The 13,367-nt window shown below is 47.6% G+C and overlaps 1 protein-coding gene across 1 annotated transcript in view; it reads right to left on the reverse strand.

Moving 5' to 3' along the window:
* LOC146812663 (SUN domain-containing protein 3-like) overlaps window positions 1-13,367 on the reverse strand; it is a 134,630-nt gene that overhangs the window by 27,890 nt on the left and 93,373 nt on the right. Inside the window, exon 6 of the mRNA XM_085619771.1 lies at window positions 3,133-3,295. Within this exon, the coding sequence (XP_085475897.1) occupies window positions 3,133-3,295 (163 nt within the window). The remainder of the gene's footprint in view (window positions 1-3,132; window positions 3,296-13,367) is intronic.

Here is a 13,367-nt window from a genome sequence, read left to right on the forward strand (position 1 = left end):
AAATATCAATATTGCGAGATATTGACAAAGGTATTAAAACCTTTATTTGGGGATCCCCGAGACCTAGACTTAAAATCTCAAAATTGATTGCTCACAGGCGATATGAGGGTCTTAGTTTACAGCGTATTGAGCATTACTATACAGCCCTCCATTTATCTCAATTGGTGTATCTTTGGCCCAGACAGGATGATCTCCCACTATTAGTTCTCATTGAAAGACAAACTATCCAGGCAACTTTAGGTTTGCACATGTTTTACACTCATAAATCACCTGCTTTACAAACTTCCAACCCTATTATTAAATCTGTGCTTAAGATTTGGATACATGCACATGAACTCCTTAAGAGTTACCCAAGACTGCATGGCATGGCCCCTCATATGGCATAACAGTCATATTAGAATTGGTAAACAGACTATATCCTGGGATATATGGGAAAGGGCAGGTATTCTAACATTGGATCACTTACTCACTTTAGAAGGTGAGCTTAAAACCTTTGAAATGTTTCAGATAGAATTTCAACTCCCTAGAGGGGAAATACTTACAACTAAAACAAGCCCTATCTCGTAGACTAGGACCATATCCTTGGATAGGTGAGGATTCCCCAGTGTTACAATACTTAAAAATTGGGGGGAAATTCAAAGGCGCAGTCTCTGGATTTTATAATCTCATACTGCATAAATTACACTCATACCCATTACTAGCACAACTTCATGTCAAAGGGCAAGGGTTAATTACTGTAGCTTATTCTGATGAGGAATGGGAGGATGTTATTATGAACATGGATAAGGGAATCAGAGAGACCAGAATGAAATTTACTCTCTTCAAAATTCTTCATAACTGGTACTGGTCACCACAAAAATTCAAGTCAGCAGGTTTACTACACCAATCTACCTGTTGGAGGTGCCCACAGGAGGACTGCGATATACTACACATTTTATTCCAATGCCCAATTTTGAAGGAATATTGGTCTTCCATAACTGCATCGCTACACAGAGCTATACAAGTGTCCATTCCTTTAACGGAAAAATGAGTTCTATTACATGATGTTACTGGTCTCCCAAATCTCACAAACCATACAAGACGGTTGATAGCTATTGCACTCACTGTAGGGAAAATTTGTATATTAAGACATTGGAGAACACCACAATGCCCTACACATGATGAACGGCTTATTGAAATGTATAAAATAGCATCATATGAAAAACTCATTTATAGATTGCAGGACAACGTTGGAACTTTCATCCAAATTTGGAACCCCCTTTCTAGCTAATTAATACTCTATTTCTGGTAATATTTCAGATTTTTCTTCTAATTAGGAAATACAATAAGGGAATCACTTCTTTTTCATTTCCTTATTAATTCATTACCATCATTATTTACATTCATGCTGTTGATGTTATCATTAGGACTGTTGATGCTTTAGCCAGTAACACTGTTATTTGAATTAGGAGTTACTGTTCACCTATTGGAAACTGTTGAGTTAGTGGAAATATCTTCACTTGAAATATTAGATTTGTATGGTATTATCGCTACTATCTTCCAACTATCTATAATACATATCATCTCCTCCCTAGTCCACCTTTCCTATTTCTTCCTTTCCAGGTTTTATGAGTACCTCAACTATTGTATATTTTGATATCTGTATTATCTTTTTTATATTTAGAAATCTGAGAAGTTAATATTTCATAGTGATTTTTTGTGTGACCATAATTTAATGTGTTTATACTCCTTTTTTAAATGTATTGTTTATAAACTGACATGTACTTCTCAATAAAAATATATAACCCAAAAAAAAACACGCATTGCAACACCACTTGATGTGCCTTATAGATAAGGCCACATGTATTATGCGGCAGTGGAGAACAAAGTTATGCAGCATGAAAAGGCAAATTATTTAGCTTATCACAGATCATGTGACAAGAAGGATAAATTCACAACTATGGAGAAAAATGCATCACAAAACAAAGTGATGGATTGAATGCTTGAATTAATCTCAGCCACTGGCGATCGCTTGTAGTCGCATCTCAATCCATCGTTTTTCGCCCACCATGCTACCTCAGCTTGGACCCAGCCATATGCAAATAAGCCTTCACTCTGCTCAAATGGGAACAATCCAACCCAAACTGCCAGGTCCTCCCTAAAACGGAAAACAAGCAACCCAGGGCCTGTTTTGACCTTACTCGGGCTTATCACCCAGGTATAGCTTGATTCCAGTGGCACAGTGAGCACGGGACCCATGTCTGGGCATACCCGTCACAGAAAGAGCATCAAAAACAAAGAGATGGATGAAATGCTTGAATCAATATCAGCCACTGGCAATCACTTGTGGCCGCATCCCAATCCATCGTTTTTTACCCACCATGCCACCTCAGTTTGGACCCAGTCATAATCAAATCAGTCTTGACCCTGCTCCAATAGGAACAGTCCAGTCCCAACTGCCAGGCCAGGTCCTCTCAGAACCGGAACACAAGCATCCCAGGACTGGTTTCGCCCTTATTATGGGCTCAAGAGTCCAGTGGCACAGTGAGCACGGGCCCAAAACTAGGCATACCCGTCACACTTAGGACATCAAAAAATAAGGGTCAAAACTGATTTGCATATAGTTGGGTCCAAACTGAGGTGGCATGGTGTGCAAAATAACAAGGATTTGGGATGTGGCCCGATGTAATTACCAGTGGTTGAGATTAATTCAAGCATTCCATCCATCACTTTTTGAATAATTCACTATGGAGAAAAATGCTGAACCATTGCTTAATTCAAGTGGCCTTCCTAATACAGCATATCTGGTCTTGCACTGTAGAAGGCACATTACTGCTTAAATGGTCCTGCCTTTATACTCCAATCCAATTTTGCACTATTGACTAATTTTACCATTCAAGCTGCATTTTCCCTACCAACAGTCACAGTCAAACTAGTAACCCCAAATTCTCTGCGTATATGTGCGTGCATATTTGTTCTTATGTGTGTGTGTGTTTGTGCGCTATATGTGTGTGGACGTGGGTGTGCATGTGCGTGCGTGCACACATGCATGTTTGTGAGTAGTTCTGAATCCATGTGATTAGTCAATGTCTGGCCTGGACATGGATTGTTAAGCACGTGACTGTGCAAAGTGAACAAGAGATCACAACCTACCTGCTCTGAGATCACGAGGGCACGTTGCTTCTCAAGGGCTTGCTCCACAACATGGCGGGCCTCTTCGTGGGCAGCCTTACGGACAAAACCAATTTCTGCTTGCAGGCCTTCCAGCTCATCTTGAAGTGGGCGGATTCGACCACTCAGGAGGTGATGATCATACCTTGAGCAGAGAGAAGGTGAGATCAGAAACATTTTTTACAACAGGACCAATTTACCTTCTCCTTTCCCCCTAGCTACTCTCTTGGGTTTGACCAGCGCCATCCATGAACGTGCGAATCCATCAGAGCTATACCATCTAAGGCGTCTGTAGCACAGGGAATGTACTTAAATGTACGGCTGTCAAATGATAAATGTGATGTTAAGAGGACTATTTAAACACAAGTGGTAAATGCTGGAGCTAAAACACCTCGGTCCCCGGTGACTGAAGTGCTTAAACAACCGATTTGCAGAGCAGAGCTAATAATAATATGATCAGGTTTTGCACTCAATTTGTGATTTTTTTTATTTGCAAATGTTTCCTATTTTGCACAGGCACCTTCCACCAGGTGGTGGTACACGGCAACTGCCTGGGTTAATAGGGAGCAGGTGGATTATACACTCAAGCACCCACGGCGCAATTCACCTTTGTACAAAGCTGCGGGCGGATTTGTGCCCGTTTGACACCTGTGAGAAGTTGGCCTGGCATATGCTGTTCCTAGTTATAGGGACACCTTGCACCAGTCCAATTCGACTCCTATTGATGGTAGGTTTAAGACAACCTTTAAAGAAAGCTATCCTAGTGGTAGCTGTGGAGAGCAGCCTTCAGGCTAAGTCTTGAAGGAGTGTTAAGCTTATTGTTTTACCATAATAACCTCTTGAATAACCAAATGAAAGAGTAGCCCACACAGGTATATATATAAAATATATGTATTTATTCTAGACAGAATCCCACAGTCACTTTATGTGGCTAGTGGCAAAGTTACAATTCAAACAAGCATTTCTAAACACAATAAATAGCACAGAAATCAATGGGCCCCAGGGGGGGACCAAACCATATACTAAAATAGTGGTATAAGAACCACGACAATTCTACAGGCAATGCCTAGGGCATTCAGGATCGCTGGCCCCTTAAGAATCCACCCACAGTTAAGAGGAAGGGGACCCACGGGAGGCGTGTGCAGTGCGAGAAGTTGCTGTCGGGATCGCAATGTTAGCCTATGGAGAATGTCGCGGTTGAATAATTAAGGTTTAAGGACACTTCTAACAACAGTACAAAGTTAAGGCTTGAGACTTAAGGCTTTGGAGAGCCCACCACCACGGAAGTACCGAAGTACCACTGTTACCTGCCCCAGGGAAGCCGGGTGCATAGGTCGATTCTGGTGTCGGGTCGCGGGCTGATTCTCTATGGAAAAGGAGACCAAACTGCTGCTAGCTGGAAGTGTCGCTGAAGTCGTGAAGATTAAAGTTGAAGAAAAGACAAAGATGAACCTGAAAGCAGAGGGGACAGAGTCTGGGTCACAGCACAGTGACCAGGGAGCTCACAGGAAGGAGCTCGTGGATGTCGGGTGCTTCAGGTGTGGAAGGTACAGCTGGGCTCTGCAGTCACGGGCTCCGGGAGGCTTCAAGGAAGGCCAGCTTCTGGAGGGCGACTGTCCCACGTTGGCTGAGGGTCGCTGCGGTGTTAGTGTCCCGATTGGATCCACTAAGCATTGGCAACCGCAACCCACGCAAGATGAACAAAGTAGCTGCTGGTGCAGACCCACGTGGTCTGAGGGTGCTCTCCTTTGCAGGGAGCGTAGAGCAGGCCTGGAGCAACCAGGGGAACTCTTAGAAAAGAAGATTGTCCTCCGTCAGGGCCCACAAGTCGAGAGACAAGGGACCGCGGAAGGCAGCAAAATGGAGTGCGTAAAAGGGCTCCCACGGGCCACCGGAGCGGGCCAGGGAGCTGAGGGTCGGCACAAATGCTGCTTGAAGGTTGGCTCAAGAATGGGCCAAAGCACAACTTCCCCACTGGTCGGGGTCGTGTGCTGGACAAGAGGTGGCCGGTGTCTCGGGGTATGCGGGGATCTCGACACCCACGTGGTCCAGGGTGCTCAGACTTGCTGGGCACACTCACAGGACGCTGGGATGCACTGGAGACCCACCTCGAGGTCGCTGGAAGGCGTCGAAGGTCGTGAGAGCAACGAAGTTCCAACCGGGTATCTTGTAGTCTTTTAGGTGCCTGCCAAGCAGGGGGATAACTCCTTTATCCCAAGGGAGATTTCTTCAGTCAGCTGGGCAGCAGCTCGTCGAAGGTCAGTTCTGTGAAGTCCTGTACGAATCTAAGGCTCTAGGGCAAAGTTATTCCCATATATCCCCAAGATTAGGGGATGGTCCAAAATAGAGCCTACCAATCAGAGTAGAGGCGGGAAAGGGTGGCTACACCCCCTCCCCTTTGTGTGGTTCCCGCCTGGGCGAGGGGCAGGATGCCCCTGAACCGGTTCCAGGCGGTGTATGCAGAATTGGGGCTCAGCAGCTGCCTACGTGCAACTCTGAATGGACTTTTGGTGCACCCACCCTGTTCCAATCCACATATCCTGTCTGGGGAGGTGCTGGCACCTCCCTGCCACAGGAGCCCTATTGTCCAGATGGCAAGGCTGGGGTTTTCCCCAGCAACAGCCAGCCAGAGTCGTGTAGGTGGCGAACAGTAGCCATTTTGTGGTACATGTGCACTTTTAAATTGGTTTCCAAATTCTACCGCTTTTCCCATATCACCCTCCTAGCAAGGGGGAATCGTGCCCCCATGCCCATGGCTGGACTGGGGGTATGATTCCTTCATGTTTGACACCAAACACGATATGGTTCTGTGTAGCCAGTCCAAAGTTACAGCGATGACGCAATAACTTATAATGCGGTTAAGAGTATATGGTATGGCTACACTACAAACAACCCAGTAACGATTTTACGAAGGTTGCAGAGAGGTCCTACTCACGTAGGGGTCCCCCCTCACACATACCTCAGCACCCAGCCCTGTAGGATTACCAGGGCCTGCCATAGGGGTGACCTATGAGAGTATATGTGTTGTATGGTATGGGACATAGGGTACCTACGTCCCTGTAAGGGGTGCTAGCACCACCTTACCCAGGCTACAGTAGTGGCCTGGTGGTGTCAGTTTGGGTGGCTGTCCCAGGGTGGCACAATAAGTGCTGCAGCCCTGGTAGGCCTACTGGGGGCCCCATGCCCTGGGTACCTAGGGTACCATCTACAAGGGACTGGTAGGGCATGTCCAGCATCCAATTATGTTTGTACCTAGAGTACTCACAACAGTTTTAGGGAGAAAGCAGATAGGCTGGGGTCCTGGATAGCAGGATCCCAGCCAGACTAGTCAAAAACCACTTAAGTACCAGTCAAAAAGTTGGGGGCAACCATTAGTCAGATTCCACTCTCCTACATAACCCCCCCCCCCAAACGAAAGGAGATAAGGCTAACCTTGTCCAGATAAGCCTTTATTTCCTGAGTGGCCATATAAGGAAGAACCTGTACTAACATGGTTGCTCCCTGTGTCATGGTCCACTTGGGAAATCCTACCCCAAGGGGTTCTAGAGTTTCTCCAAAGTCTAGGGAAATTACCTGTATTGGTTTTTGGGTCAGAGGTGGGCTGGTGGGGTGTCTGAGTCTGGAAGTGAGACCCTACTTGGGTTGGTCTCAACCTCCTCAGATCACTGGCCACTATGGAAGCCTTTCTGCCCATGACTGTGTCATATCTGGCCCTAAGGGTCAACCTCTGGCTGCCTACAGCTGGGGGTTGGATCCCTTTGGCTGGAATAGTGGAGGGCACTGGAAGGTTTGGGGCGGCTAGGCCCCAGGTTTCCCTGTGCTCAACAACATCCATTTGAGGGGTGCCTATACCTAGGGGTAAGGGGGATCCCTCAGTTTGTAGAGGAATATTCACCTGGCTGAAACTACTCTGCTGGGTGTCCCTAATCTGTTGATGAGGGGGTTCCTCTGGGCAGGGGCCCAATAAGGGTCCCCTGACCTCCCTGACCTCTGCAGCCCTGGGCTGACTGAGGCAGGGTAGAGAGGGGCAGGATACCTGCTCCAGACTGGGTACCACCTTGGAAGGGTCCCCTGCCATCAGAGAGGTGGGCAGGCCAAGCCTGTCCACTTCCGGGGCAGTTACTTCCCAAGGGGCAGGGTCAGTTCCCTGAGAAACTGGACCTTTACCTGTAGTCTGGTGGGGGGAAGACTGCTCTTCCTCCCCTATGCTCTCTGTTTGTGTAGAGTGATCCATAGTTTCAGGCTTCACTCTTTCTATTTCCTCCTGGGGTGGAGGTGAGGCCCTTAGGGTCTCATCCACTCTCTCAGGAATTCCTACCATTTTCAAATGGGCCTTGTGGTCAACCTCAGCCCAGGCTGAGATTTCTAGATCATTCCCCAGTAGACAATCTACAGGCAAGTTTGGGGACACTGCCACTCTCTTGGGGCCAGTGACTCCTCCCCAGCTGAGATTTATCACTGCCATGGGATGATCTGTCCTGATTCCATCAATGTTGGTCACCTGATAGCTAAACCCAGGTAAAAGCTGATCTAGGGGCACTAGCCTCTTGGTCACCATGGTGACACTGGCCCCTGTGTCCTTATAGGCCACAGCCTTCTGACCATTGATTATTGGTTCTTGTCTGTACCTGCCCAGAATACTGGGGCTCATGGTAAAGTTGGCAAACCCCATGCCACCATCACAGACCATAGTTGCTAATGCAGGGGACCTGGCTAGGCCAGAGTCCACTGGTGTCCCCAAAGAGAACCCAACTAAGTTTTTGGGTGCACTCCCACCACCTGGGGGATTACTACTAGTAGTAACAGGAGGTGTTGGAGCTGGTTTTGGAGGAACATTTTCTTTATTGCCATTCTTAGGACAGCTGGAGTCAGTTTTCCAGTGGCCAGGTTTCTTACACACATGGCAATATGGTTTCTTGGTATTAGAGGAAGTATTTTGGGACCCACCCCCAGCACTGGTTTGTTGGGGCCCTTCAGAGGACTTTTCTTGTTTATCATCCCCACCTTTCTCTTTGGGCTTAGTGGAATCCTTCTTCTGGTCACCAACTTGGTTCTTAGGCCTAATCCTGGTTCTGACCCATTTGTCTGCCTTCTTTCCCAATTCTTGGGGAGAGGTCAGATCAGAGTCCACCAGGTGCTGGTGTAAAAGTTGGTTCTGACAATTATTAAGAATCTGCTCCCTCATAATGAGATTATACAATCCTTGATAATCATTAACTTTACTGCCATTTAACCAACCTTCCAGTGCCTTGGTTGCACAATCCACAAAGTCTACCCAATCTTGATTCTGTGCTTTCTGGATGTCTCTGAACTTAAGTCTGTATTGATCAGTGGTTAAGCCAAACCCATCTATTAAAGCAGCTTTCAAGATATAATAATCATCAGCATCCTCTTCTCTTACAGAGAGGAGCTTGTCTCTCCCTTTATCTGAAAAGGAGAGCCACAGGATTGCTGCCCACTGCTCTACAGGGACCCTCTGTACTCTACAGGCCCTTTCAAGAGCAGATATCCATTTGTGGATATCATCCCCATTCTGATAGGGGGGCACAATCTTGTGGAGGTTCCTATTGTCAGGGACTCTCTCTCTAACTCTAGGGGTTTCATTACTGCCACCAGGGATCTCTAGACCCCACTTTCTTGAAGCTTTCTGAAGCTCCAGGGTTTCCCTGTCTAATGCTAACTGTTCTCTTTTAAGCTCAAGCTTAGCCTGCTCAAATTTGATCAGTCTGCATTTCCTCTCATGAGAGGTTTCTCTTCTCTGAGAAGAGGCAGAGGACCCTGTGGATCCCTTAGAATGGTTGGATCCCACTGAGGGGGATCTGTTCCTTCTTGGACCCACCACTCCCCTTTTAAGGGTGGAGGGAGTGCCTCTTGGGCCTTCACCTCCATGCTGTGAGTGGTTTGTTTCTTCCAGGTCAGGATTTTCATCCTCTTCCTGTTCCTCTTCAGATTCCACTCTGGGAGTGTCCTCTTCTGAGGGGTGCCCACCCACTCTGTCCGTCCCTCTGGATCCTATGGACTCCATAAAGTCTGCTATGAGCAGGATCTCCTTGAGACGTTTTGTGTTGGCACCTCTTTCTGTCTTCAGTCCCCTAAGGGTGCACATTTCCCTGAGCTCTGCAAAGGTGAAATTATCATACTTATCTACTGGGACCCTCTGGGGTCCTTCCATAGCCTTAGTGCCACCTGAAGACATGTTTAGTGTAGTGATGTATCTACCTACACTAAGTGTGGCCTACTGAACCCTCTCTTGAGTTGTAGTCAAGGTGTGCTAAACCCTCTACACACAACTCCAAGTTCAGTAGAACTTATTGTATTCTAGCTTGAATTTATATGTACCTTTGGTACCTTGTGGCTTTCACTTTAGAAATTCAATTTGTTATCTGGTAAAACAATGGCAAGCTTGAATCCAACCGCTGCACACCAATGTGAGAAGTTGGCCTGGCATATGCTGTTCCTAGTTATAGGGACACCTTGCACCAGTCCAATTCGACTCCTATTGATGGTAGGTTTAAGACAACCTTTAAAGAAAGCTATCCTAGTGGTAGCTGTGGAGAGCAGCCTTCAGGCTAAGTCTTGAAGGAGTGTTAAGCTTATTGTTTTACCATAATAACCTCTTGAATAACCAAATGAAAGAGTAGCCCACACAGGTATATATATAAAATATATGTATTTATTCTAGACAGAATCCCACAGTCACTTTATGTGGCTAGTGGCAAAGTTACAATTCAAACAAGCATTTCTAAACACAATAAATAGCACAGAAATCAATGGGCCCCAGGGGGGGACCAAACCATATACTAAAATAGTGGTATAAGAACCACGACAATTCTACAGGCAATGCCTAGGGCATTCAGGATCGCTGGCCCCTTAAGAATCCACCCACAGTTAAGAGGAAGGGGACCCACGGGAGGCGTGTGCAGTGCGAGAAGTTGCTGTCGGGATCGCAATGTTAGCCTATGGAGAATGTCGCGGTTGAATAATTAAGGTTTAAGGACACTTCTAACAACAGTACAAAGTTAAGGCTTGAGACTTAAGGCTTTGGAGAGCCCACCACCACGGAAGTACCGAAGTACCACTGTTACCTGCCCCAGGGAAGCCGGGTGCATAGGTCGATTCTGGTGTCGGGTCGCGGGCTGATTCTCTATGGAAAAGGAGTCCAAACTGCTGCTAGCTGGAAGTGTCGCTGAAGTCGTGAAGATTAAAGTTGAAGAAAAGACAAAGATGAACCTGAAAGCAGAGGGGACAGAGTCTGGGTCACAGCACAGTGACCAGGGAGCTCACAGGAAGGAGCTCGTGGATGTCGGGTGCTTCAGGTGTGGAAGGTACAGCTGGGCTCTGCAGTCACGGGCTCCGGGAGGCTTCAAGGAAGGCCAGCTTCTGGAGGGCGACTGTCCCACGTTGGCTGAGGGTCGCTGCGGTGTTAGTGTCCCGATTGGATCCACTAAGCATTGGCAACCGCAACCCACGCAAGATGAACAAAGTAGCTGCTGGTGCAGACCCACGTGGTCTGAGGGTGCTCTCCTTTGCAGGGAGCGTAGAGCAGGCCTGGAGCAACCAGGGGAACTCTTAGAAAAGAAGATTGTCCTCCGTCAGGGCCCACAAGTCGAGAGACAAGGGACCGCGGAAGGCAGCAAAATGGAGTGCGTAAAAGGGCTCCCACGGGCCACCGGAGCGGGCCAGGGAGCTGAGGGTCGGCACAAATGCTGCTTGAAGGTTGGCTCAAGAATGGGCCAAAGCACAACTTCCCCACTGGTCGGGGTCGTGTGCTGGACAAGAGGTGGCCGGTGTCTCGGGGTATGCGGGGATCTCGACACCCACGTGGTCCAGGGTGCTCAGACTTGCTGGGCACACTCACAGGACGCTGGGATGCACTGGAGACCCACCTCGAGGTCGCTGGAAGGCGTCGAAGGTCGTGAGAGCAACGAAGTTCCAACCGGGTATCTTGTAGTCTTTTAGGTGCCTGCCAAGCAGGGGGATAACTCCTTTATCCCAAGGGAGATTTCTTCAGTCAGCTGGGCAGCAGCTCGTCGAAGGTCAGTTCTGTGAAGTCCTGTACGAATCTAAGGCTCTAGGGCAAAGTTATTCCCATATATCCCCAAGATTAGGGGATGGTCCAAAATAGAGCCTACCAATCAGAGTAGAGGCGGGAAAGGGTGGCTACACCCCCTCCCCTTTGTGTGGTTCCCGCCTGGGCGAGGGGCAGGATGCCCCTGAACCGGTTCCAGGCGGTGTATGCAGAATTGGGGCTCAGCAGCTGCCTACGTGCAACTCTGAATGGACTTTTGGTGCACCCACCCTGTTCCAATCCACATATCCTGTCTGGGGAGGTGCTGGCACCTCCCTGCCACAGGAGCCCTATTGTCCAGATGGCGAGGCTGGGGTTTTCCCCAGCAACAGCCAGCCAGAGTCGTGTAGGTGGCGAACAGTAGCCATTTTGTGGTACATGTGCACTTTTAAATTGGTTTCCAAATTCTACCGCTTTTCCCATATCACCCTCCTAGCAAGGGGGAATCGTGCCCCCATGCCCATGGCTGGACTGGGGGTATGATTCCTTCATGTTTGACACCAAACACGATATGGTTCTGTGTAGCCAGTCCAAAGTTACAGCGATGACGCAATAACTTATAATGCGGTTAAGAGTATATGGTATGGCTACACTACAAACAACCCAGTAACGATTTTACGAAGGTTGCAGAGAGGTCCTACTCACGTAGGGGTCCCCCCTCACACATACCTCAGCACCCAGCCCTGTAGGATTACCAGGGCCTGCCATAGGGGTGACCTATGAGAGTATATGTGTTGTATGGTATGGGACATAGGGTACCTACGTCCCTGTAAGGGGAGCTAGCACCACCTTACCCAGGCTACAGTAGTGGCCTGGTGGTGTCAGTTTGGGTGGCTGTCCCAGGGTGGCACAATAAGTGCTGCAGCCCTGGTAGGCCTACTGGGGGCCCCATGCCCTGGGTACCTAGGGTACCATCTACAAGGGACTGGTAGGGCATGTCCAGCATCCAATTATGTTTGTACCTAGAGTACTCACAACAGTTTTAGGGAGAAAGCAGATAGGCTGGGGTCCTGGATAGCAGGATCCCAGCCAGACTAGTCAAAAACCACTTAAGTACCAGGCAAAAAGTTGGGGGCAACCATTAGTCAGATTCCACTCTCCTACAACACCCATGTTCAAATGAATGGGGAATGCGCACAAACGTTCATTGCAGCAGTTTTACACAGACCGTTATCTATCGTTTGTGCACATTTCTATAGAGGACATTACCACCAGTTGTAACATGAAGGTAACGTACTTGTCGATACAAAAAAAATCGACTGCAATTTACCCTCCTCTCCTAATGGGCAATAGTGTAAAACTAGGTATGAATTATCCAGGGGCGGCTCCTTCGCTTGGGCGGAGGATCGTCGCCCCACTTAAATTCCCCCCAAAGCCCTAATTATAATTTATTACCATTTTATTTTTCATCCCTCTTCCCGAGCCAAGCGTCAGGACGGAGCCACTCCTAAGTGACAGCAGCAGCGAGGAGGGTGGGCTGGTATTACACTTTTTAAAGATCACATGTCTTTTTGGCTGGCCATCTTGAGACATCAGTCACACATGCGCACTTTAAACATCTCTAACTCAGCTGTCTTAAAACAGCTGGGTTAGAGAAAGCCAAAGCCTCCAGAGCGCTGTGGAGCATTGAGTGAGGCCGATCTCATCAATCCTAGCACTGCTCTCATGCTGGTGAGAGTAGCGCTAGGATTGGCAAAGCCAGCATCTGGTTCCTGTGGGCGTTGGCGAAAGAAGAGTTCCGGAGACGAGGATGTCGTGTTTGGTAAGTCTTTTAATTTAATTTTGCGTGCACGCTCCCGCCCCTGCCCCGTAGATGCCAGCTGCCACTGTATTTTTGCCACTTTTAGCACCAGTAAGTGGGTGGAAATCCCCATGTAAATGTTTAAGACATATTTAGTCAGATTCTACACTGAAAGTAAGTTTACAAATTAGCAGGCCTCAAACTGATTCTACTTTTGTAAAACAAATTAATTCCCAGTTCAATATTATGACGAAAACATTAATTAAGCTTCACAAAGCATGAGTCTGATTGAAATGAATCCAGTTAATTATATTCAGATGAGATTATTAATATACAGCAGAGGTACCAATGTAAATGAACACGTTGAATGGGAAGAGTCATAGAACCAGGCATGCCAAGGATACATCA

This window comes from Triturus cristatus, chromosome 7 (assembly GCF_964204655.1).
Source record: "Triturus cristatus chromosome 7, aTriCri1.1, whole genome shotgun sequence".
Lineage (NCBI taxonomy): Eukaryota > Metazoa > Chordata > Amphibia > Caudata > Salamandridae > Triturus > Triturus cristatus.